This window comes from Haemorhous mexicanus, chromosome 4 (assembly GCF_027477595.1).
Source record: "Haemorhous mexicanus isolate bHaeMex1 chromosome 4, bHaeMex1.pri, whole genome shotgun sequence".
Classification (NCBI taxonomy): domain Eukaryota; kingdom Metazoa; phylum Chordata; class Aves; order Passeriformes; family Fringillidae; genus Haemorhous; species Haemorhous mexicanus.
Window position 1 is genome coordinate 35,931,798 of NC_082344.1, and position 23,598 is coordinate 35,955,395.

A 23,598-nucleotide genomic window follows, 5' to 3' on the forward strand; every position below is an offset into this window, starting at 1 on the left:
TTAACAACATTCAGACAAAGTGTGCAATTTTCAGATGCTCAATATTCCTGATTCATGATCTTTCATTTTAATTCTCTCTAATACTGGAAGTTACTCTGTTTAAAGTAAAGTATTCAAGCATTATTAAAGTATTCTGATGTCAGACACTGTGCGTTAAACAGTTATTAGAGATCTATAACTGTGAGATAGCCACTAAATCATATGAACTGTCAGTGACTTGAAGCAGCAATTGTCCAGAAAATACAAGGGAAATCTTACTGAAGGAAATACTGATCAGAAAATGGTTTCCTTCAGACCTTGCCCTGTAAGAGCTGCAAATATAATTATTCTTCTCCAATGGCTTTACATGTTAATGTCCTCAAAAGTTGTGCAAGAAGTGGCTTTAAAAAGCTTGTAGGTGTCTTCTGTCTGGGTGTTACCTCACTGCCCAGACTAAAGAAATGGTAAGCTTGGCTAATGACATGCACTTTACTCAAGTGATAAAAGAAAAAAAAAGAGATTTTTTAATAACCATTCTGCCTAACCACAAGTATTAAAAATTTTGGAATGTAAAAGGAATAGGATTATCTGTGAAATTCAAGTAAAGCTAAACAAAAAATATTTTTTTGTATTCATTTGGAAGATAAATTGCAGTAAATTATATTTTCCTCAGAATATTTGTTAATTAGTGTGAGAGAGATATTTTTATCAGCTGTCCTGTGAAACTTAAATTGCTTACATTTTAAAAGTGATTAGTAGTGAGCATGGATGTTGAATCTTCTTGCTCTCAGCAATTCAGTATAGTTTTTCATGAACCATATTGTCAGCAGTTTTGTTGTAATAACAGGCTGAGACACATTGTATTCTGCATTTTGAAACAACTAAATATTTTGTCATTCCCTATTAGAAACAGCATGAGTACAGGAAGATTTGAAGCAGACAAATTCTAAAATCCTGAAACAATCTTAAAGTGCTTTCTTTTTTTCCCCTCTCACTTCTGTTAAGGTGAACAGAGGTGTCCTGGGGTCCAGTTGAAGCTGCAACCACTAAACCCAGCAGCTGGATCCCAGTAAAGGATTTGAACCAAAGGCATCAAGACTGGGTCATGGCAAGTTGGTTTTTGATCACTAAGAAAACCTGTAGAATTTGTGAAGGCAAGAAAAGAAGATTCTGTGGAAAAGACATGTAAGTAACAATAAAAGAGAAAAAAAGAGCAACAGCACTACCTCTTCCTTGAGATGGTGATGAAATTAGAGAAGCATGGGCACCATTTTCAGTTTGTCTTGTACATCAGGACAATGTACTTGTTGAAATAATGCAACAAAAATCAATGTTCCCTAAGTCCATAAAACTGATCCTGTGCCAAGGAGGTTTTTTCTTCCTTAGGATAATTTATATTATGTCATATTTTAAAAGAATATGAAACAAAAAGAAATTCCATTATCTTCTTGTAATATTGGAATGGTATATTCTAGAAAGGAAGCAGAACAAAATCAAAGTATTGCACACCTCTGCCAGAACCAAAATGTATTTAGCCATTGGAATCTTGATCCATTACATCTGGAAGAGTGATCAGGAAACACTGATGGTCCATCTCTAGCAGTGCTGACTGTCCAGCATACTGAAAGACAGACAACACAGGGGTTTTTTCAATGGCTTTTCTTTAGTCTTAAGATAAATTGGCTGATGAAAATGTCTGTGCGGGAGAGTGCTGTGCTTTTTAAAGAGTCCAAAACAAATCTATTTTCCTGTTCTACAGTTTTGTATTGTTGCCCATCTGTGTGCTAGCTAGAATTTCATGCTGTCAAATCTGATTGTAGCATCAAAGTCATAATTGTATAACCTTCCCCAGTGGAAAAGGATTGCACAAGATGTAATCTTCTTCATTCATCAATCCCCTGTACTGAAACGGTGTGTTCTACAAAAGAAATAAAAATTAAAAAAAAAAAATATCAAATCTCCAGGGAACTCACTGAAACTCAAAAATTTCCTCAGCTAAGTCAGAGCAGCTCATGGCATTTTTCACTTGCAGACCCCAATATAATTTCAAGAAAACCCTAATACTGTCTCTGTGTCCTTAGGGAAGCAATTGCTACCTGTGAATCATTCCTTTTTTTTCCCTACTATTTCCTACTCTTAATTTTCACAGAGGGACCCAACAAGGAACTGAACAACAAACTAACATAAGACACCTGGTCCTGGTCAGAATGCCCCCAGAAACCAATTACTCTTAAAAAGAAAATATAAACTACTGCAGCGCTACTCTTTAATTCTTTTATTACTTGCCGTTAAAATAATTACGTGCGCCCAAATATTTTAGAGCCTAAACTCTAATAACTTATACTACTCAATATGTATTTTAAAAAGAACTTCAAAGTTAACTCAATTGATCTTTTTTAAGCAATATACTTGATTTAAACTTAATTCTGGGGAAGAGCTTGTATGGTTTCCAACACAAGGAGACTGCAATGCTTGCTAAAAAGCAATTCTATCTCTAGAAAAATACACGTGGCATGTAATAAATGAGGCCATAAGTGGAGAGGAGCAAAAAAGGAGAAACATCACAGGAATGCTGAGATGGTTGTTTTCAACAAACAGATGATCTCAAGCCAAATTGAAAGCAATCTGGTAGACTTAAAACAGGATGCAAGCAAGAATATTTGGTGACTATGAGTAAAAATGTAAACCTCAGTCTTCAGCAGTCCCCAGCATTCTAAAATGGCTGTTTAGAATTTCTGGGAGTGCATATACAGAGGCTAACTCCAAGTACCCTATCACAGCTCCCTCCTGGCAGTAGAGCTTTCCAATAGAATGGTGAAATTTAAAATAATCCTTGTAAGTTTCACTGGAAACACAGGAACATGAGCTTCCTATTGCAGACATCTACACTAGATGCCCAAATGTAGAATATATTAATTAGGTTCTTCTGTTTCATTAATTAGGTTTTTTTGGGGTTTGTTTTTTTTTTTTTTTTGAGAGAGGAGGAGCTGGTGATACAAGGCAGTACAAAGAAGCAATCTTCTCATTGTTTCTGTACATGAGTAATCAGGGACACTAGGAAGCCTGCAACCCACATTTTTTTGACTCATCTGTGTTTGTTTTCTAATCAAATTGCCTGGATGAAACATCTAAATTGATCCAGTACCTTTACTCTCTAAAAAAGAAAAAGGATGTAGAGCCCAGTGAGGATTCTGTGACTCAGTTTCAGCTCTAGTCTCTGCACAAGTGATAGGAACCCCTCTAAGAGTTGCTCTCTCAGTCATTACAGAGCACATGAGCATCCCTTGATGGCCTTAGTCAAGAAGCTACGGGAGGGCCACATATGAGCTTCAGAGGCAGTGCTGGTGTGCAGAGTCTTTATGACAAAGCCTGAGATCTCTTCAGAAGTGTCATGTGAGAGCAGCCCAGTTTTTGGTGCCCATTGTTCAGGGAATTTACCAACTGAATAGGTGGCAGGGATGCTGACATTAAACATACAAAGGAATGCTGAAAGTAGGGATTTCTACTTCAACTCCACATATAAAGTGGCAGCTCTTTATTAAGGCAAGCCTAATGGCTGTCCTGTGATCTCACAGATCAGGAATACTCACCCTCTGTGACCCACTAGATAAACCCAATTAGGAAACCACACGAGGCTTAGCAGCCTCAGAGCTGTGCACAGGTCAGTTTTGCTGCTGCAAGCAAATAAAAAACTCGTGTTTATTCCCCTGGTGGGAGGGGAAGGCCTGGCTCTGTTTGAGGTGGCACACATCAGCCGACTCCATGCCCCCCTAACAGGACCAACCAACACAGTGGCTGCATTTGGGAGCAGCTTCATGCACATGCCATGGAAATCCATGAGCTTTTATGAAAATCACTGGACAGCACACAGCAGTGGAAGTGTGAGGAAACAGAGCACATAAAAAATGGTAAATGTTTTCCTCTGTGCCCGTGGCGTGCTGCATCTTCCAGTGTCCTTGTCCTAGCCATAAGGGAGTCTCAGGCTGGCAGAGGAAATGGGATTTGCAGCACATAATCACTGGCCACACCACATGGGGAGGTCTTGAATGATCAGCTCCTATGTCACGTGCAGTTTTGCCAATCTGGAAATATGGCAAAGTGCGTTGTTCTATCACGCTTTGGAGCTTTCTAAGTGCCTGCTGATTGTATTTTATTGTGCCCCTACAGAGAGGGAACTGCCAATCTGCATGGGGCATATTGCACCCAGTTAATTTTATAGGCCACGTGGAAGAGGGGCACGTGTCCTTGCTGAATAAAATTTCAACTTCGATGTAACTCTCTGCTTGTTGTCTAGAGATGTGGAGTCACATTTAATTGGCTTGCATTGACTGTTTGAAACTGCTTATTAGTGTAATGCAGTGTTTTGAGAAAACTCTAGCCTTCACATAAATGGAAAGAGAGGTTGTACTGGCAATTGCATTCAAATTTCCTACTTACCAATAGATCGATTTATGAAAAGCACATCTATAATCCCCAAGATTTGCTGAGGTTTTTTTAATTATACACAAAAGTGGAATCTCAACAAAATTAAATGGTGGAGACTGATGGAAAAGCATTACTTTTTCTTCTATATGTAGCTCTTAATCTGTGTCCCAGGGAAATACTAATGGCTTTGAACAGGGGTAAGAGTGGTGCAGCACTAATAGACTGGACGTCTTCAATATCCCTTATAGGTAGTTAAGCATTTACAAAGGTCTTTTACAGGACCAAAGACAAGTAACTCAGTTCCTCTATTTGCATAAAGGGTTTTCAAACCTGCTGATCTTTGTTGTGTGGTGTTCAAGTAAAAATTGCCCTGCCAGCTTACGAAGGAATTAAATATTGTGCAAATAGCACCTGTCTATTTGGTGCTATTAAAGTGGGGAGAAAAAAATCCCAAGCATAAAATAAATGAAATAAGTACTGCTTGACTTGGACTTCCTTTGGTTTCAGTCTCAAAACTTTGGATGAGGAAGAGAAACAAAACCTGACTGATCTGACTATTGCTGCTGGTTTGTCTTAGGAAAAGCTGCAATAGCAAAAGATGCAATACAGAGCTGAAACAAACAGGGTTTGTTGACTGTTCCCAAGGGAAGGAGCCACTCCCATGAAGTTACAAGCTTTGCTGGTGTTCAGTAACACCTTCATCAAGCTGCATAGCAAAACGTTTATATTTAAGTCTTTGAGGTATATACAAGGGAAAAAAGACTTCTTTCTACCTCAGTGGTCTGGTTAATAGGCTCCATTATCAGAGCTCTTATCATGGCAAATTCTGCTTCAAAGTAAACTTTCAATAGCTCTATTTTGACTTGATTAAATCTGTTCTATTTTTACACCAGCCTTGCCTGCTGGTTCCAAATATATTGCACATTCACACCTGAAGATGCCCTTATCTTTTCTTCATCTCTTGTTCACACTTTTAATTGACAACTTTTGAGCTATTGAGTAGCAATACCCACAAAGTTGCTAGGTGGGCTGTGCTAAACTTTTGCTTGCAGTTTCATGTACTGAGTTGGACTTTTGTTGAAAAGGACTTTTAAATTCCAAACTGAAAAACCCGTGGTTTTTGGGGGAAGTATTATGATGTTTTCAGTCTTTAAAATAAAGCAGCAGAGTTTTCCCAAATTCTCAGTGGCATCTGTGCAGCACCTGTGAATGGATACAATTCTGCATTTCAGTGTTTGCTGTGCCACTAACAACATAAGTTTACATTAAAAATGACATTTCTGGCTTTTATAAACTCACTATAATCCAAAAAAGCAAAGTATTCAAATTCTGAGAAGGCAATAATTAATAAATTTATATTCTCTGTTCTGGGATGTAGCCTAGGGCTTCTGTGTGCCATCATGGTTCCAAATGGAAAGTGTACTTATGTCATTTTTGGCCATGTGGATAAATGAGAAGAATTTTATAAGTTTTAAGACTTCAAACAATAGCTGAAGGGAAGAGGGAAGGAATATAGCACACCTAATGCTACAGAAATTTCCCCCAAATGAGCCCAAAATATATTTATGTAAAGCATGGTTTATATAGTGTTTCCTCTGGTCATTTATTCTACTGACTAGCTATCCCCATTATTAGAAAGTCATGCATCATTTCTTGTTTGTGCTTATCTGCCTTTCAGCTCCTCATTGCTGCTTCATATTACATCTTTCTCTGCTATATAAAATATCCTATTAGTACCCAGCAGAAGTAACTCTGCAGGAAAGTGCTTATAACCTACAATCAAGTTACCTTTTGAACTCTATTTTGAGAAAGTAGAGCAAGAAACTCACTAAATATATTGTATTATATTTTAGCATGTTCTCAGCATTTTTTCCTAGTTTTTAACTTCCCTTTTCACTAATTTAAATTTATAGAAACTGTCAGGAAAGTAGGTCAACTATTCATGTACCTGACTGTGTGCAAAGATAATCAATAAACTCTGTAATTGACTTAGCCAGATGTTTGAGGCACTCTAGGGTGAAGATGATTGGGCCAAAGCAGCAGAAAGATGTTGGACTTGTTTACATGTATCCCAAAATGTTATTTACCTACTTGCCTCCATTTGTTGCTCGTATGTTGGCCAGCTGATCATCCAGAAGTTTTGAGAGAAAACATCCAGATAAAGAGCATTAAAAGCTCTTAAATGCTATTACACCAGAGCCTTCACAGGACATTTATAGCCCAATTTTGTCCTTTCTTTTAAATTACGTGTCCAGCAATTTCTTGTTCCTCTTGATGTCCCTTGCTAAGGGACACCTTGGTTTTGCACCTTGGTTTTGTCCTTTGGTTATTTGATTTTGGCCAGCATGCCTGATCTATACCTTTGTAAGTACAGATCATTTTCAAGAATCTGATTTCATTTGAATTTCCAGTATAGCTCTTTGCTGCATTAGAGAATTAAAAAATACTGGTTGAACCTATCTGATTTTTTCACTACTCTACCTCTCTTCCCCCCAGAATAGTATTGTTTACACTTTAGTTCTAAATACTGCATTGCTAGGGAACTGCCAGATTTCCTCAGGAGCTTTTTTTAGATCAGCATCCCAGAAGACTTCACCTATGAAACCTCTGATTTATGAGGTCTGCTTTTTGAAGCCTGCTATTTTTATTTTTTTGTACTGCACCAACTTTTCGAGCCAAAGCTTTCCCACAGCTGTATTTTGTCCAAACATGTCACAAGTTTCAGACCATTTGAGGGTTTGTTAAACCACATGTGGATGCTATAAAGAAGAAATTAAAAATCATGTACATGCAATAAGCATGCAGGGAATAATGACTGCCTAAAGGTGGCAGTTTGTCAAAGGATTTTGTGGTATTTTTTATTTCATCTCCTGAGGACATAAACAGGAGAGGAAAGTTTTCCCCAAAGGAAAAATTTGGGCATCATTGCAGCCAAGATGCAACATTTTTAAAATGCATGCAGTAACACACAGCTAAAACCACGTGACCAAAATGGAAATCTTATGCCAAAAGAAACACCAAACTGATTTAAAGCAAAACCAAACTGATTTAAAGCAAAAAAAAACCCAAAAAAAAAAAAAAATTTTAAAAATGTCTGGAAAATTGCCCACCTCACCTTGATTTGCCATGGCTTCTGTGATCCAGCCATGAAGAAAACACCTGAAGAAAATCTTGTGCCTTGCTTACTTTTAGTAAAAATTACCCAGACTAATATCTTGTTTGATGGTGAGATGCCCTAGGAGGGATTTGACCAATAACACTTGTCAGTGAAAGGGATTCTACAGAAAGAGAACCAGCAGATGGCTCAAAGTATGACTGTTATTAGTTGCAGCAGTATTAAAATCTGGCTATCTGATTTTAAAACCAGGTAGATGCTGCATGGATTCCCACCATGGGTTTAGGCTGCAGGTTACAAATGCTTCTTTACAAAGGTGCAAATTTCCCACCTTGTTGTGTAAGCACACCAGAGTACCTCCAGCTGTGCTCGGTGTGGATGTGCTGTATGCAAAACACCTTCTGCTCTGGGCTTTTGGATTATATTCTCTACTATTGGAATGCAACCATTTAAGCTAAAACGAATTCAGCACACAGTTATTGATTCATCTTTTATAATATAAAATTCAAAGGCTTCATATATTTATAGAGAAATAGAGACCTAGAGGAAGACAGCATTACTAGGCATTTGAATGATGCCTGCATAAAGCATGAGAAATATAAAAATTGTTGCTTCTCAGATTCTATCTATTAGTTCCTATTTATTTGTTTTAACATTTTGGGCAATTATAAATTCAGAAAAGTAATAATAGTTATTATTTATTATTTTATTATTAATAATTCTTATTTATTCTATCTGATTTTCCTCGGAGATCAGACGATTACAGCTGATGGCTCGAAGTGTAGATAATCAACACACATGCATTAAATTGTGTGAGATCAAGACCTTTAGATATACACCACATCTTTTAAGCAAGCAATAAAGGCTAAAAACTGTATCAGCTTTTTGAAATCCCAGAGCATTTATATAAGTAAAATTCATTGCTAAATTGCTGCTTTCAGGCCACTGGAGATACAGTTCATTATCTGCAAGTTTTATTTCACTTTACTTCAACAGAATGCAGAAACTAGGTATTCATCTGCCTGAGCCCTCCGAAGACAATTTCAGAGCACACCTGTAGGACAAAATGGAGTCAAACTCCACACAAAACATAATGATGGGCCCTGCTGTTTCCTCTAATATGAGCGTGTGTCAGCACCAAGCAGTGCTGATTGTGGTGCCTCCTTTCAAGTCAGAGCCCAGTGTTTAAGGCTTTTGAGCCAGGTGAGAAAAATTTCATTCAATGCTCTCATGTCTGAGAGGAGTATACAAGGGATCAAGGGTAACAGAATGAGCTGTTTCTTTTGGCGAATCTACTTTCCTGAACAAAAAATAATCCCAGACTCAGCCAGAAAGAGGGCACAAAATAGAGTGTGCCACTACAATTCTAGCTGCTCAAGAACTTGTCTAGAATTTTTGTTTTATTATCCCTATTACAAAATTATTTCCTATAATTAACCTAAAAATCATCCTGGGATAAAATACAAAGCTAGGCTAAATGCATTCTTTGATGTTATCTTACTCTTCATTAGATTATACTTTATATTCTCAAAGATATTAGAAAATTCAAGAATATTGGAAATAAATAACATCAATGGGGAAAAAAATTATTTTTATAGCGCTAGTCAGCCAGACACTTGGCAAAAACATCAAAGATTTTTACTTGAAATGTAAAACTGTTACTTAGTCTTGCAAACCTGTAAACTTCTGCTATGTTTCAAAACAAAATATAGAAAAACATAGGTTGTAGCTTCCTATGGTTTAACCATACATTCTGCATGTTTACTTTGAAAAGGTTTTTTCTACTTGTATTATCCCAGGGCTTTAGAACTCTATGCTTAATATTGAAATCAATTCTCATTTTAGTTCAAGCTGCTCACAGAAATATTGATTCTTTTTTTTCATGCACACTTTATTTGAAGGAAAGAAAGCAAGACTCACCTAAATAAAAAAAAAAACTCTGCTAATTTAAGCTCTTTCATTGCAGGGTATCAGCTGTTCCCAAACCCAACATCCTTGCTAACTCTTTCAAGGAATTTTCATTTCATACTTCTCAAAACCTGCAATATTAGACACAGATAGATGTTATGCTTTTATGCTCATTGTATCCAATGTGTATCTGTGCAAAAGAACAATCTAAATAGTACCCCAAACAATGAACTCAAAGCCCCAGTGAATTTAGGTCCTAAATATTTGCCAGCATTAGGAGAATGTTATGATACTGATCACTTGTCATTTCGTAGCAATGACCTTGGGATTTCTGAATTTCACAGCTCCCTTCTGCTGTCTCTGGGGTTTTTTTTGTTTGGTTGGCTTATTTGCAGGCTGTTTTGAAAATACAAAACTAGAATTTTAAATTAAGGCATATAAAGGCATTGGATTGGAAACCATACCTGCTTCCCAAAATGTGGGCTCATGTTAGAGAATTTATTTTCTTCACAACAGTGCAGTGGCAAGCTGTGGAAATGGATAGTCTTACACTGAATGACTCAAATGCATTCTTCATTTCAGTGACTCCAACTTTTGATAGTGTCTTCTTATATTACATATTTGCTCTCTAATAAGCCCTGCTTCCTCATACTGTAACTTTCATCCTTTTCGTCCTCGCTTCTTTTGAGTTTTGGGAGATGTTATTGGGGTTTTTTTGGGGTTTTTTTGGAGGGGGAGCAGGGGAGGGGGGTGTTATCTTCAACATATGTTTGTCCTACATGTCTAGTTGTTCCTTTTCTTGATTTTAGGTTAAATATTTCCTCAATTCAGCTGTTTCCTTAGAGGGAGCATTGTGGATTCACATGTAAAGGCATTGATGAGTAAGCAAAGTGTAAACAGTTCAGAAGGCTCTAGGTTAATTTCTTAATTCAGAAGGCTCTGAGGATAATTTCTTAATCTGGGTGATAACCCAAATATACTGCCTTTCTGCTGCCACACATCAACTTCTTTCTGACTTCAAAGTTGACTTTGATAATTCTCTAACACAAAGGTTTCATAGCTGAGTTACTGAAAGACCTTCTGTTCTCAAAACTTTAAGTACTGTATCTCTTTAGAGTACATTTTATCAAAGTGGGTCTTCATTGTCAATGTTTATGTCTGGTACCATCTCATGTTCACATGTGTAAATAAATTCCTAATGAACATTTTATGAACTTTGCACTTTTGATATTCAGCTATTCATACTTGGGAGGTCTGCCCTTTCTTCTGGAATCTTAAGTGCTGTAAAACAAAAATTGCACTGCCTCAAATGTGAAGGATGGAGGCAACTTGGAAAGAGTCATCTTGAAAAATCAATATACAGTTAATCTTGCATCTTTCAGTCATAGGCAGTTCCTATAATGTTCCCAAATGGTATAATGATTTACCAAAGCCATTAATATCATACCTGTAATCATACACAGTCAAAAAAATACTGTTACAATTTTTAATCAACCAAAAGACTGGAAATGGCTGGTTGGGAGGAGATATCATTAGCAAAGCTTACACGTACATGTTTGGTTGTTTTTAGAAATGTACTTTCAACATTTCAGCAGCAGCTTTGAGTCAGGCACGCTGGTGAAGTTTTATTTGATTATGTCAAAACACCCAGTTGGAAGAAACAGCTGGAGAAAACTGGGGAATGAGGGAGGAGATGATCAAGTTTGCTCTGCCTGTGGCCTTCTTCCAGAGCAGCTGTAGAAGGACAGCTGGGCAGGGTCACCAAAGTGCCCTGTGGCTGAGGGTACTTTTGCAGAAGAGAGGGAAGTGTTTCAGTGAGCTCAGAGCTAAATTACTGCTGCTTGTACACCATTGTCTTCAGGCAATATACTGTCCCATCCACAAAGAAAAGACATGTAAGGGGAAAACAGTCATCCAGTAATGTCTCCTCCTCTGTCTGCCTGTTTCTTGTGGAAAAGTGAAACCCAATGTCCGTGTTGCCCTCTGTAGCTGCAGCCTGAGAACTAGCAAGGGAGTTATGATCACCCTGCAGCTGGGACCTGCCACTAGAGGCAAATTTTGTACAATATCCTTAGCTTAAAATAACTTGGCAGAACTGATTTCTGTTTTAAGGCTTTTGGTGGATATACATTTCCACTGAAGAAAAAGCCCTCCAGGTGAGAATATCTAGCTCAGTTTTTTCAACAGAGGAATATCTCTCCCCTTTCTCCAATGCAAGTGTCAGTAATCCCAGCTCAGCTGCAGCTGTGCTGATAAAAAGGGTCTGGAGAAGGAAGTGAGAAGTCAGGAGGTCCTCCAGCAGAGGTGCCTGCACAGTTAGCCTGGCCCATTAGGTCAGGTGTCCCAGGCTCTTTGGGTTTTGAGAGGTAGACCCTATTAAATCTCTGTAATTGTGAAATGGGAAGAGTAATCTTTACAAAAAAAGTAGTCCATTTTTACAGCACTGCTTGAGGCACAAGTGTATGAGATAGAGAGATAGATAAAGGTACTGTAGTACAGCTTAAAGTTTGGAAAGAGCTGCTGTAAATGAGGTCTTTTCTATCTTTCTGAGCTCTGATATTCTTGTGCTTCTCTTAAGAGGTCCTTTAGTTTGCTTTGCTCTGAACTCAGGGAAGCTGGATGTGGCTGTTAAATGAGGAATATATCCTCTGAAGGTAAGAGTTGCCCTGTAAAATACAGATGTCTTATTCTCAGTTGTATTGTCTGCAAAGTACACTGACAGAGCTTTGAATGCAGTGTAAATTAAATATAATTAAACCAATTATGTTCATTTTCACAGCTAAATCTTTTGCATTGTAGGATTGATGGACATAATGAAGGATTTCGATTTTAAATGCTCTGTTCTGAAGCCTTATCTGTCCATTAGTTATTCACACAGCCATAATACAAAACCTAGATTTTGGTCATCAAGTGGCTGAGAAAACAAGAGGGTCACTTCTGGGGCTGTCATTTCTAAGTATGAACTACATAATTTTCATGACTGCAGATGGCAACATGGGCCCAGTTTCACTTTCAGTACTTCATCCTGCACTTTTTTGTGCTTCACTAGAAACACAGCAAAACAGCTGACAAGCTAATCAGCATTTTCAGCTGAAAATTTGCTTTGCCGAATGAGCAATTCTCAGAAATAAATCCACCACTGGCATAGCAATTGTCTTGTGGGTCTTCGATTTGATGCATGACATAAATCATCTTTGAAAGCATTCCTGATTAAACCAAGGAAAATTCCAGAATTAGGAAAGAGCAGCAGTATATCCATGCAGTGAGATCCCTACTACTCACTACTTGGAGAAGCATGGCAACAGTTAGATTTTGGCTGAATCTATCTGCCTCATGTAGGCTAAAACTTCGAGATACAACTTTTCTCCTGCCTGTACCGCATCTGCTTGAAGCTTATCAGTTGTATCATTGAGCCAGTTTTGTGTACAGTGTTTGTTAATCTTCAAAGGAGTAGCTGCAGCCTGCAGATAAGAAAACCTCTTTTCTTCAAGCTGAAAAGGAATTCTAACTTATTTCCTTTGTAGCAGATTTACAGCTTAGTGTATTTTTATTTTTAATAATGAAAATTACAATGGTGATTCATGCAGCTGTGATTTCTTTACTTCTGTGAAGTTCCTTCTACCTAGTACCTAATGTGAACAATAGAAAAAGTACTACAAGGTGCTGGAACTTCACTAGCAACCTGTTTGAAAGTGTCTAATAATTGCAGTTATTTAATTCTTAGTTCAAAATTTGATTGTGAACACTTTGTCATAGACACGTGAGGTGACTCTTCTTGATAGCAAATGGCAATTATTTGGATTTAATAAAACATTAATGTATTCTGATAGTTTGTGATTTAGTGGCACAATGTTTGCTGAATGTTTGGAGAGGGCTGTCCCCCACAGATGTGACAATTAAGTTCCTTCAGTTTAGATATTCTTTAGACTGAATTTTCATTTTAGAACTCCTGTAAGTAGGAATAAAAGCAAATACTGACTATGCCAATGAAGTCTAATGTCTTCTCAAAGCTGTTTGAAAAACATGCCATTCTGCTGATTTATTTCTTTGCTGTGTAAGGAATTAGGCTATCAAGCCTATTGCATTCTTGAAAAGAGTTCTTAAATGCTGACATGCCATCACTTTTTACATTTTTACAGGAGGGAAACACTTATTGCCTTTCTAATACAGACATGTTTCTAATAAGAAGGAAAAAGGAATTCAACTAAGGTAGGCCAAACTACTTTTCAAAAGCTGGTCTTGCCTCCTTTTCCTGCTCTGCATTCCACAGTTCAGCAATGCCCGTGTTTGTAACCCTAGCTTCTTGATTTAAATACAATTGTTCTGAGAATGGGCTGGAAGCTGCTGCTGCTTCTGGTGTGACATTATGAATGTGTAAGAAGTTTAGAAGAGGGAAGAGCTCCGTGGATTTTCCATAGAGCAAGTGTTTATTTGCAGCAAAATTAACTTTAATGAGTATCCTTGCTGAAGGTCCTTAAAAAAGAGGAAGGCTGAAAAGTGACAACTCCCACTGGGGCTGAGCTTCAGAAAACATGTGTGAGTGGTATGTACCACATTGGGGGTTTTCCCTGTTTACTCTGAGGTAGAATATCTTCAACTTTTGTAGCAGGTCAGACTGCTTTTCAAAGAAGCATCTTGCTTGATTTATTACATTATCGGGTGAAAGGATCTATTCCAAACACGTGTATGGTTCTGACACATCTCAAGTAATTATGACTAGATCAGGAGCAGAAAGCTACAGAAGAACCTATACAAGAAAGAAAATCCTTTATTTAGAATGTAATTTCTGTCTCATCCTGCACTGAAGAGGTAAAGCTTTGATTTTACTAGTCATTGAAAGAGTATTTCACTTTTTATTAACTTTCTTGGTTCAGTTTCTTCTATTTTATCACCTTGGAAGAGTTTTCAGCTGAGACATTCGCCCTAGAGTATATAGGAGTTAGATTAACTCTTAAGCAGTTGTTTGAAGCAAGTGAGATCTTAACTGATATGCTCAAAAGCTAGTCCCCACCTTATAAAAGAAATATTTTGTAGTTGTCTAATCCTTTTGATCCATTTTTGCCTGTACATTGGCTATTACTGGTGATGGTTTTTATAGTAGATGTCAAAGAATTTCTTGAGGGTTCCATAGACAACAACCTTTTTGTAAACCCCTCTCTGTTCTATATTCTTTTATATCAGAAATCAAGAGGTTGGCAGTTCATAATTCCTATTTTGTAGACAACTTTGCCATAGCAACAACGTGGACTTAGATTTCAACTGTGATGAAGGTTTTTCTAATTTTCTAAATTCACCATTTTGTGGATGTGTTCTCATATGAACATATTTCCTTAGTCAGAGAAGCTCTTTTCCTTCAGTACCTGACATAACTGCTCACAGGTTACCAGTGCTTTCTGACCATTGCTAGCCTGACAAGCTGGTTTTTTTGAAAAAAAAAAAAAAAAAAAAAAAACCTTAAAGTCTGAAACTCTTTGAGTCCACATAAAATTTAACTCCTCTCTCAAGTTCATCTCAACTGCCCAACTTGTTTTGAAGCATGTCTTGCTGCGCTGCTAAATGTTAGCCTTCACATCATAAAACAGATTTTAACTGTTGTGACTGTTTATGTAATGGGGAATACCATGATCTACTGGTGACAGTAAAATCAAGGCCCAGATAGGAATGTCTCAAAGTGTTCAAGTAAGACAAAAACCTGTGAAAAAACTTTTCCTCATAAAGAATGTGTTTTTGAACACTCCCCTTTGTTCTTTCAGATTGTTTTCCTTAGCAGTAGCCATGAAGGGTGGTTAGAGTGTAAAAGCAGTGACATGCTGATATTGGAAATAAATTACATTGTGCATTTTTCTATATTTCATCAAGTGTCTGGATTGCTACAAAGGGACTGTATTTATAAATTTCACTTCCCCTTAGTTGAAAAACCTCCAGTTTTTATCTAAACTACAGAAAACATTTGGTTTCAAACAGATTTGACTGAATAAAACTGTGTTTCTCAGACATCTTGCAGCACTGCAATTTTAAGAAGAGGGAAAAAAGAGAAGGAAGAACGATTGGACTATTGATGACAGCTCTGGGGACCTGGCTGTGTTTGGTGCAGCAGCAGCAGCTTGGCTTGGGGCAGAGCCGTGTCCATGCACACAGCCCAGCCTTTGCCTGCCACAGAGCACATCCCAGCCTGTAAGGCAGAGCCTGAGAGTGATCCTGGAAACTTGGATGTGCCTGTGTGCCAGAGAGGGGGAGAGAGGGAGACCTAGAGCAGAGGCGAGTAGGGAGGAAGGCAGGGAGAGAAGGGAGCTCTCCTCACACACTGCTGAGGGCTCTCAGAGGCAGACTGTGCCTGCAGCACTCCGGCTGGTGCCGTTTGAAGGACAGCATTCACTGACTTTATTCATTGAATCCCTGAAGGACAGATATGACACCCAACTGCTGCTTCTACATACTCTTGCTTATTGGTACCAAGGGTAAGTGTGCCTGGCTTCCTTTCTTGTTTTGAGCATTGCAAAGCAGAGAGCTGATAAACTCCAGGAGCGGATTTCTTTTAGAAAACGTGGCATCTCGTGTTATTTTACATTTCCTTATGTTAATTATTTTTCAATAGAATCGAAGTGTAATGCAGTCTCTCAAGGTTACTAGCTACATGTAAGGATCAGATGTGTTTTGCACTTAATGCCTTGAGTGTTACTATTAATAGTTATGAGCTGAAATTTAAAAATGAGAAAGAGCTTAAACATTGCATAAATACTTGCTGTAAATATTTATTGAGGGTACCTGCAGAACTGACTTAACTCAGATGCCACAAAACCCACATTTTAGACTCAGTTCAGTAGTTTGAAGTGACACTGTGCAAGTGCTACTGCAATAGGTAGTTCTCAGAGAGCAGAATATGTTCAGGTAATGGGAATTTTTACCATGATAGGCAGTATAACGTGCAAGAGGGAGACTGAACTCAATTTTAGTTTTCCTTCAGATGCAAATCACTTCAACGTGATGGGAGTTACACCAGACATACTGCTTACTTTAGCTGTGTTTTCTTCATTTCATTTGAGTACCCTGTTTTTAAGTGCTTCCTATGACTTGGTAAAGCTGTCCCCGTGAAGCTGCTGGTGCTGGAAGTTCCTAATGATTATAATTTTCTTTAGTTGTAATGATTATTAATTGCTTTCTATTGTGCAATGCCAATACTAAAATAGTGTTTCACTAATTGTGTAGATGAAAATATCTACTCTTTATAATATGAAGAGTTTTGTTAAAATAGTAGGAGCAAAAGGTTGAATTCTGTCATCTTTTGTATTGTGCAACAGCTTGTTCTCTTTCCTGTTTTTAAATGAAATAATTTTGGGTTCATATGTTGATAGAATGCTGCTGAAGATAAGATTTGTAAGGGGTATTGCCCCCACAAGGAGTTTGGGAAATAGAGCTCCATACACAGCTATTTTTCTAGTGGCAAAACTCAGTTAAAATCAATGGAAAAACTCTAAGCAGTTCCTGAATGGTTTAGATGAATACATAATTGCAAGCTGCATGCATGAAAAAAACAGTGATATTAATGTATTTGGAATTAAGAAAGCAGCAATAATAATGTAGTATGACACCTGTGAGCAAGGTCTGGTTTCAGATGCACCTGCATTTTCCGTGAGCTATAATTCAATATTTAAAGTAGCACTTCCAGTTATGCAGAATAAAGGCTAAGTGTTTTCAATAAATTAAGCCTTTCACATAACTGTTTTCTATGCCAAAACATTAAAACATAGAAACATTCATAAAATATGTGCAAATTGTTGCTATAATTTCTGCTGTTAAATTAATCTCTGCTATGGAGTTTATCAAACATATTGGAATGTATTAAAGCACACTGAAAAATAGCATAGCAGATGAGGACTGTAAATGACTGCAAGCCTGCTAGGTATGATGGCCAGCACCTTTTTAGGTTTATACATCATGTATAGTGTAATATAAGAAAACCTCATGGCTCATCTAGATTTGTTAAAGCGAGGAGTGAACTCATAGATTGAAGCACATTCATGCTGGAGTCTCTGGCACCTGTTAGTTATCTGTTTTGCACCAAAATTAGCTCCTGTTACTGACACATCTCACCTTGCTCAGTGCACAGTTCACAGCTCCACTGCCTTTCAGAGTTTTAGTCAGCAATGCAAATTATAACCACTCCTACAAGCAGGCTGATTTCATCTGCTCAATAGACATCAGCTCTGCTCAACCTGTTACAGTAGCTGGTATTAAACATTCCTGGAGTAAGTATGGCTGTCCTTAGAAATTGGAATTTTTTTCCTTTTTTTTCTTTCTTTTTTTCTTTTTCAGTGGATGGCTGCAAGTTCAGCTGTGTTTTGTTGTGGAGGTCTTTATGTTTGGTTCTGGTGGGGTTTTTTAATTTCTACAAAGTCACGTGTCCTTCTAATTCTTTAAAAAGTAAAATAAGGAGTATATATTGTACAAAAGCTACTAGTTTGATTTACCCAGATCCATTCAGGCTGTGCCCCTTTAGTTTTCCATTCAAAAATTTTTAATCTCCTCCTTGAGATTCTTCATTAAATCTTTTCTTTTATGTATGAAAAACCTTTCCCTCCAAAATCTAAATAATCAAATTAATTCAAGCAATCGAGCTTTATACGTACTGGCAACCACGTGAGTATCTTCCCAAGTGGAATACACTGTCCCAGGTAGAGCTGTCTGTGAAAACAAAGCAGCATCTGTATCATGGTTTTTCTCCACACAACAGCAGTGATTATAACATGGAGATAAGTAAATTCAGACTCCAGCTGTGGAGCTGGCAGCACTGGATGCGTAGCCAGGATGAACTTCTGCCTGGGTAGGTCACCCCCCTTGCAAAGCTAGCAGGCCACTTCAGGTGTGTGGCTGGCATTGCTCTGGCTGCTGCTGCATCTTTTCTCTTAGCAAAACACTCAGCTGTAACTGCTGCAAGTACTGTAGTGCAGGTTGTGCCTCCAGAGTGCCTTGGATTGCCTTTCTGGGGACAAAAGCTTCTTTATCCTCCTGGACCTTGGCTAAGCGACAGGATCTCAAACAATTCATTTATCAATCATTAAGCAAAACAGAAGAGCATTAGTATTGAAAAGTATTCAAAGTGAGTTCCAAAGGGATTTGGCAGGCTCCTTGTGAAAAACAATTACAACTCTTACAATTTTAACCCTTTATGCTCTGTGCCTCTACCTGATGCTTCCAATCCTATTTCTGCTTCTACCTCCAGCTCCTTTAGCCTCCTCCTTCTGTTCTCCCCTCATGTTTTATCCATCCTTTACCCTCACTTTAAAATGCCAAGGACAACTTTCTTTAAACCATCTGAATCTCATTACTTGTTCTGGTACTTCATGCAGGTGACAGCTGTTTTCAAGGCCAAGATCTTTTATACCAAATGCTTTCTGTCAAATGTGGGAAAGAGACAATCCTGAATCCTTCAGAAAATTGCAAGTTTATGATTGTGCTCCTGTTTACATAGTTTGTAACATATTTTAAGATTCCTTCCAGATTTGTAAATAGGAAAGTGAAATTAGTTCAGCCTTTGCACAAGCTCAAATAATCATTGTGTAATAACAATATTTGGTTATGTCTTTAACTGGTTATGTCTGTTTAACTTGGGCATTATTCTGTCTGGCTTTCCTGTAGTTAGAAGAACAATGTGCATCTTGTGAATCAACACGTGCATAACATGAAAATCAGTATATTTACAGAAAATTGGGGATTCAAGCTAGATTTCCTGAGGAAAATTTACTCTAGTATCAGTTAGAGGGTAGGTTAAAATCTACACAATGGTAAAATGAAGCTGTGAAAGTTAAATCCTTCAACTGCTGCTAGGGCATGAATGTTTTCATCTCTTTGTTAACAGCCCCAGGAGTACCCAAGTTGAAAACCTGTATTGACTGTTTATAGCAACTCCACCTGTTCTGAAATTTTATGTGCAATCTGTGGACCTCGAGCAAGAAGACAAGCAAAATTTTTCCAAAATTTTTTCTGAATTTGAGGAATTGGTAATTTCCCCACATTGATCAATTTGGATAATCTTGTATTAAGCAAAACATTTTCTGAAACAGTTCTTTTGAGGTATCCCTGTACAATATCACTGTGCTGAGAGACAATCCTCTGACAGGCCACCCCACTAGAGCTGATGAGGCTGCTCAAGCCTGGTTGCAGAAAATTAAAAATAACCTTTTCTAATAGATGTCACTTGATGCTAGAGACCAGAGCATCTGCCACCAGCCATCTCAGCATGAGCTTTCTCTTGAGTGCCATGACTTTGAAGCCATCACATCAGACTTTGAAATGGCTGGTGCAAGGCTGGGAGGCGCAGGGAGCTGAGAGGATCAGGAGGTCATAATTGTTGTGTCTGAAAGACTGAGGGGGTGACAATGTATTGGGAAGGACTGGAAAAGGACAACAAAAGCAGAGACAAAAGGGACAGGTAGATGGGACAATGGAACAGAGAGTTGAGGGAAAAGACTAATGCTGCTTAGAAAGGGAAAAAGGGAAATCAGGAGGACTATTAGTCCAGGAAAGTAGAGACTGAGGAAAGGGATGTGAGAGTGGGAGCCAGCAGGGATCAGAAAGTTAATTAAAGTAGAAGGACAGGGAGTTCTGAGGGAAGGGAGTGAGCATCTGAAGAATGAAGTCAGAGTATGGTGAGATCAGAGCACAGATTCAGTACAGAAAGAAGGGGATGAGATGATGGGAAGCAGACAAAAAAGGATGGGAGTGAAGCAAGTGGGTTGAGCCTGAGCAGAAAAAGAAGCTGTGCTTGGTAGGGTGAACTCTGTACTACAAAGCCCAAGGTTGTCCTGTGACTTCCTGACTTCTTTCAAAATGTCTCCTCCTGAGTAGCACCTCTGCTCAGAGGCTGGTAATCAGCGCTGTCAGATCACTCTACCCTCTCAAAAAACAAAGGTGGTCTGGAGAGCTAAAGGATCTGAACTAGTGATGCAGCCTGGTGTCCAGTTACAGAATGCTGGAGGAAAACTGATTTCCTCTTCTAATAGTAAATGTTACCTCTGTCAGAGAAAGTTACTAATTTTGTAAACTCAGTGCTTAGGAATTTAGGCAAGAGATACAACCTTAATTTGTGCTATGGGCCCAGACTGAATTTTCTTCCCGCTGTAACTCCACAAAAAAACACGCTTTATGAACTGCATTAAAAGGATGAATCAAAAATTATGGTAAATTATGCTGCCTGTGTGATCCCTCCTTCATTTGCTGTAGAAGATTAAGATAAAATGCGGATGAGGCTGGGGATTACTAAATGAAGGCCATTTCATGAAAGCAACTGAACTCTGCTGTGGAAAACTTTTCCTGTGTTTTGCTCTAAAAGCCTTACAAATTCATAATAATTATATAGCAGATTTTCTGGGGTTTTTGGTTTGATCATCCTGATGTGGCAGTGTTCATTGCATGGCTGCCACTGACATCCATAAAAGCTGTGCTCTAAGTACTCTGTGAAACTGACTGATTCAGAAAGTAAAAACCTCAAATTAGCAGAAACCCTTGCCATACATATGTTAATGTCTCAGCTCCCCATCTGGGCAATAACATCATATTCTAAACTGTAATCTAAGTCATCTCTGAAGACTTAAAAGTGGGGAGTCTAATTATTGTAGCAGTATGAGGAACTAATTAGGAATTGAATAGTGTAGCTTCTAAGAGGTTAAACTGTAGACTAAAGAGCAAGATGCCAGTAATACACTAGAAAACTAATCAAAGCATGGATTAAATGCCTTTAGTAATATATGGAGGTGTGTTATCAGAAATGTATGAAATATAAAGATCTTGAGTTTGAATTCAGGTGTGGATTATATGTTGCTAATAATGGATGTGGCACACGAAGTGGCTGTGTATAAGCAAAGAAGAATTGCAGAGTCTTGTGCTCACTCCCTGCTGTGTCTCCCCCAAGGCTCATGAGGGATCCAGCATGCAGCTGACTGGTGTGACAGGGCAAGACAAAACACCAGGAAGAGAAACTGATGGGAAAACAAGGGATTGAGCTAGGAGCCACCAGCTGTGGCCTGGTGGGGAGATGCAGCCCTGGGAGCACAGGCTGAATTCCTGTCCTGGTGTGAGGGTGAGCTGGCAGTGGGAGGGAGAGCCCAGCAGCAGTGACCCTGATCCTGGGGGATCTGGGCATGTGAGGTGACTGAGCAGAGCTTATCCAGAGAGGATGTTAAATCACCCAGTCCTCTGTAGCACAGCTCGTTGTGTTCCACCCAGCTGTTCTGCATCAACCCCAAGGCTTTATTTGGTCAAAATGGTTTGTCTCAGTCAAGTCAGCGCTTCCTCCAGAGAAAAGCAAGTGTCAATATGGCACTGGGAGTGGAGAGACTGTGCAGTCACTGAGGCTCAAAGGCATGCACAGATCTGTCAAAGCAGGTGAGCATTACCTCTTTCTCCTCTGTTCTGCAAAAGAAATAACTGGCTCGACCTGGGAGAAGAGACTTTTCCCATCACAGACCTGATTGTCCATGTTATGCTCAACATAGGGTAGTGCTTAGAAGGGTAGAAGTGGTATTTTTAAACTTAGAAATCTATTTTTGCCCTGTTTTTTTAAATTTTCTTTTGTTTTGTTTTTTTAATTAGATAGGAATAGAGCAGCTCTTCTTTGGAGTAGGCTAAGAGCAGAATCCCTTGATGAAACTGCCCACATCATAGTTAAGCCAAAATTTGTTCCTATGGGGAAGAAAATGACAAAATTATTGAATTTAAAAGCCACATGATTGAATGCCTTGATTAGTCTGGAGTACTTAATAGCAATACAGTTGACAGAGATAATCTGCATTTTTAGAAGTTTTATTCAAGAGGACCCATCCACCATAAAAATAGGCTTCTTGACCTCACTGTTTTGACTCCAATTCCATGTAAAACGTGTGAATCAACTGTTACATAGTCTTACCTAGAAATCATAGACATTGATTTTCGGACACAAATTCTTTTCTAGTAATCAAGTAACACTGCAAACATTTATAAATCCTGCTTTTTCTTCAGTATGGATTCTCAGCACCATGCAGAAATAGTACAGCCACTTTCTACTTTTTCCAAAAACATATCAGAAACAGGTATTAAATAGATGGTTTTTTTACACCCCTAAGACTTAAATGTCACATGAGGTCTTTCTTTTTCTTAAATTGGTTTAGCAAAAATCAAACACCTTGTACATCTTTCTGTACTATCACTATTGGGTTAAATTTTCATTTTTTCTTTTTAAATCTTTCATTTGCATATTCACTGCTTTCACACCATCATTTAGCTAGATTGGTTTCTTGGTTTCTAGATTGGCTCCCCAGAGCAGGCTCTCACTGCTGGCAATGAGAAAGCACAGTGTCAGGAGCAGGCACCATCCTCTTTTAGGTTAGATGAAGTGGCATGAAATGAAGAGAAGGAGGAACTATAGACTATGTAAAGGTTAAATCCACAGCAATCCACACAAAAATATTGCTTAGCCAAAGTGCATCCAAACTAGAGCCACACTTCTGAATGTTGTTTCTTGTTATATTTTCTATTTTGGATATCCAAACTTCCAAATATGTGCTGCTAACGTGAGATTTCTTTATGTCCATTAATAAATGCATAAAATCTACAAGATGTATTGTAAAGATCTGTTGCTCTTAATCTGCATGCACATTTTGATACAGCCTGCATAAGGAAAAATTAGTCAGATGTCTCTGGTCATGGGGTCCAAACAGCTGGATGACATGGTCTCAGAGGCCTTTTCCAACCTAGATGAGTCCCCAGTTCTGTGGTTTAACCAGCTAACATTATTCACTTCACGAAGGTCAGGAATCCTATTAACTTGAGATAATTTCTGTTTTATGCACTTAACTGGAGTGTCACAACTTTTAGTGGTGAGTTATGTGTACTCATAGTGGAATACAGCAGAGATTGGAAAACTTGTGATATTTAAATCGAAGCAAAGATTAATGAGTCAGAATCCAACAATAATGTATTTATTTAAGCACATTATGCAAATTGATTTTTCCCAAAATAGTTCTGTGAGGTCTTAGAAAACAGATTTGCTAACATATTTAACTTCAAAACAGAACAACAAAGCGTTCCATATTTTATAATACTTCAGGAGGGTGGAATCTCATAGGGCACAGGGCACAGCCAAATCTGAACTTGTAGTTCTATATTAAATTTAAATTCTTAATAATTATAAATGGTTC

The 23,598-nt window shown here is 38.2% G+C and overlaps 1 protein-coding gene across 1 annotated transcript in view; it reads left to right on the top strand.

Annotated features, from left to right (window-relative positions):
- Positions 1–6,426: 6,426 nt before the first annotated feature.
- Positions 6,427–23,598, top strand: part of RXFP1 (relaxin family peptide receptor 1) — a 54,818-nt gene continuing 37,646 nt past the window's right edge. Inside the window, exon 1 of the mRNA XM_059845665.1 lies at positions 6,427–6,514. Within this exon, the coding sequence (XP_059701648.1) occupies positions 6,427–6,514 (88 nt within the window). The remainder of the gene's footprint in view (positions 6,515–23,598) is intronic.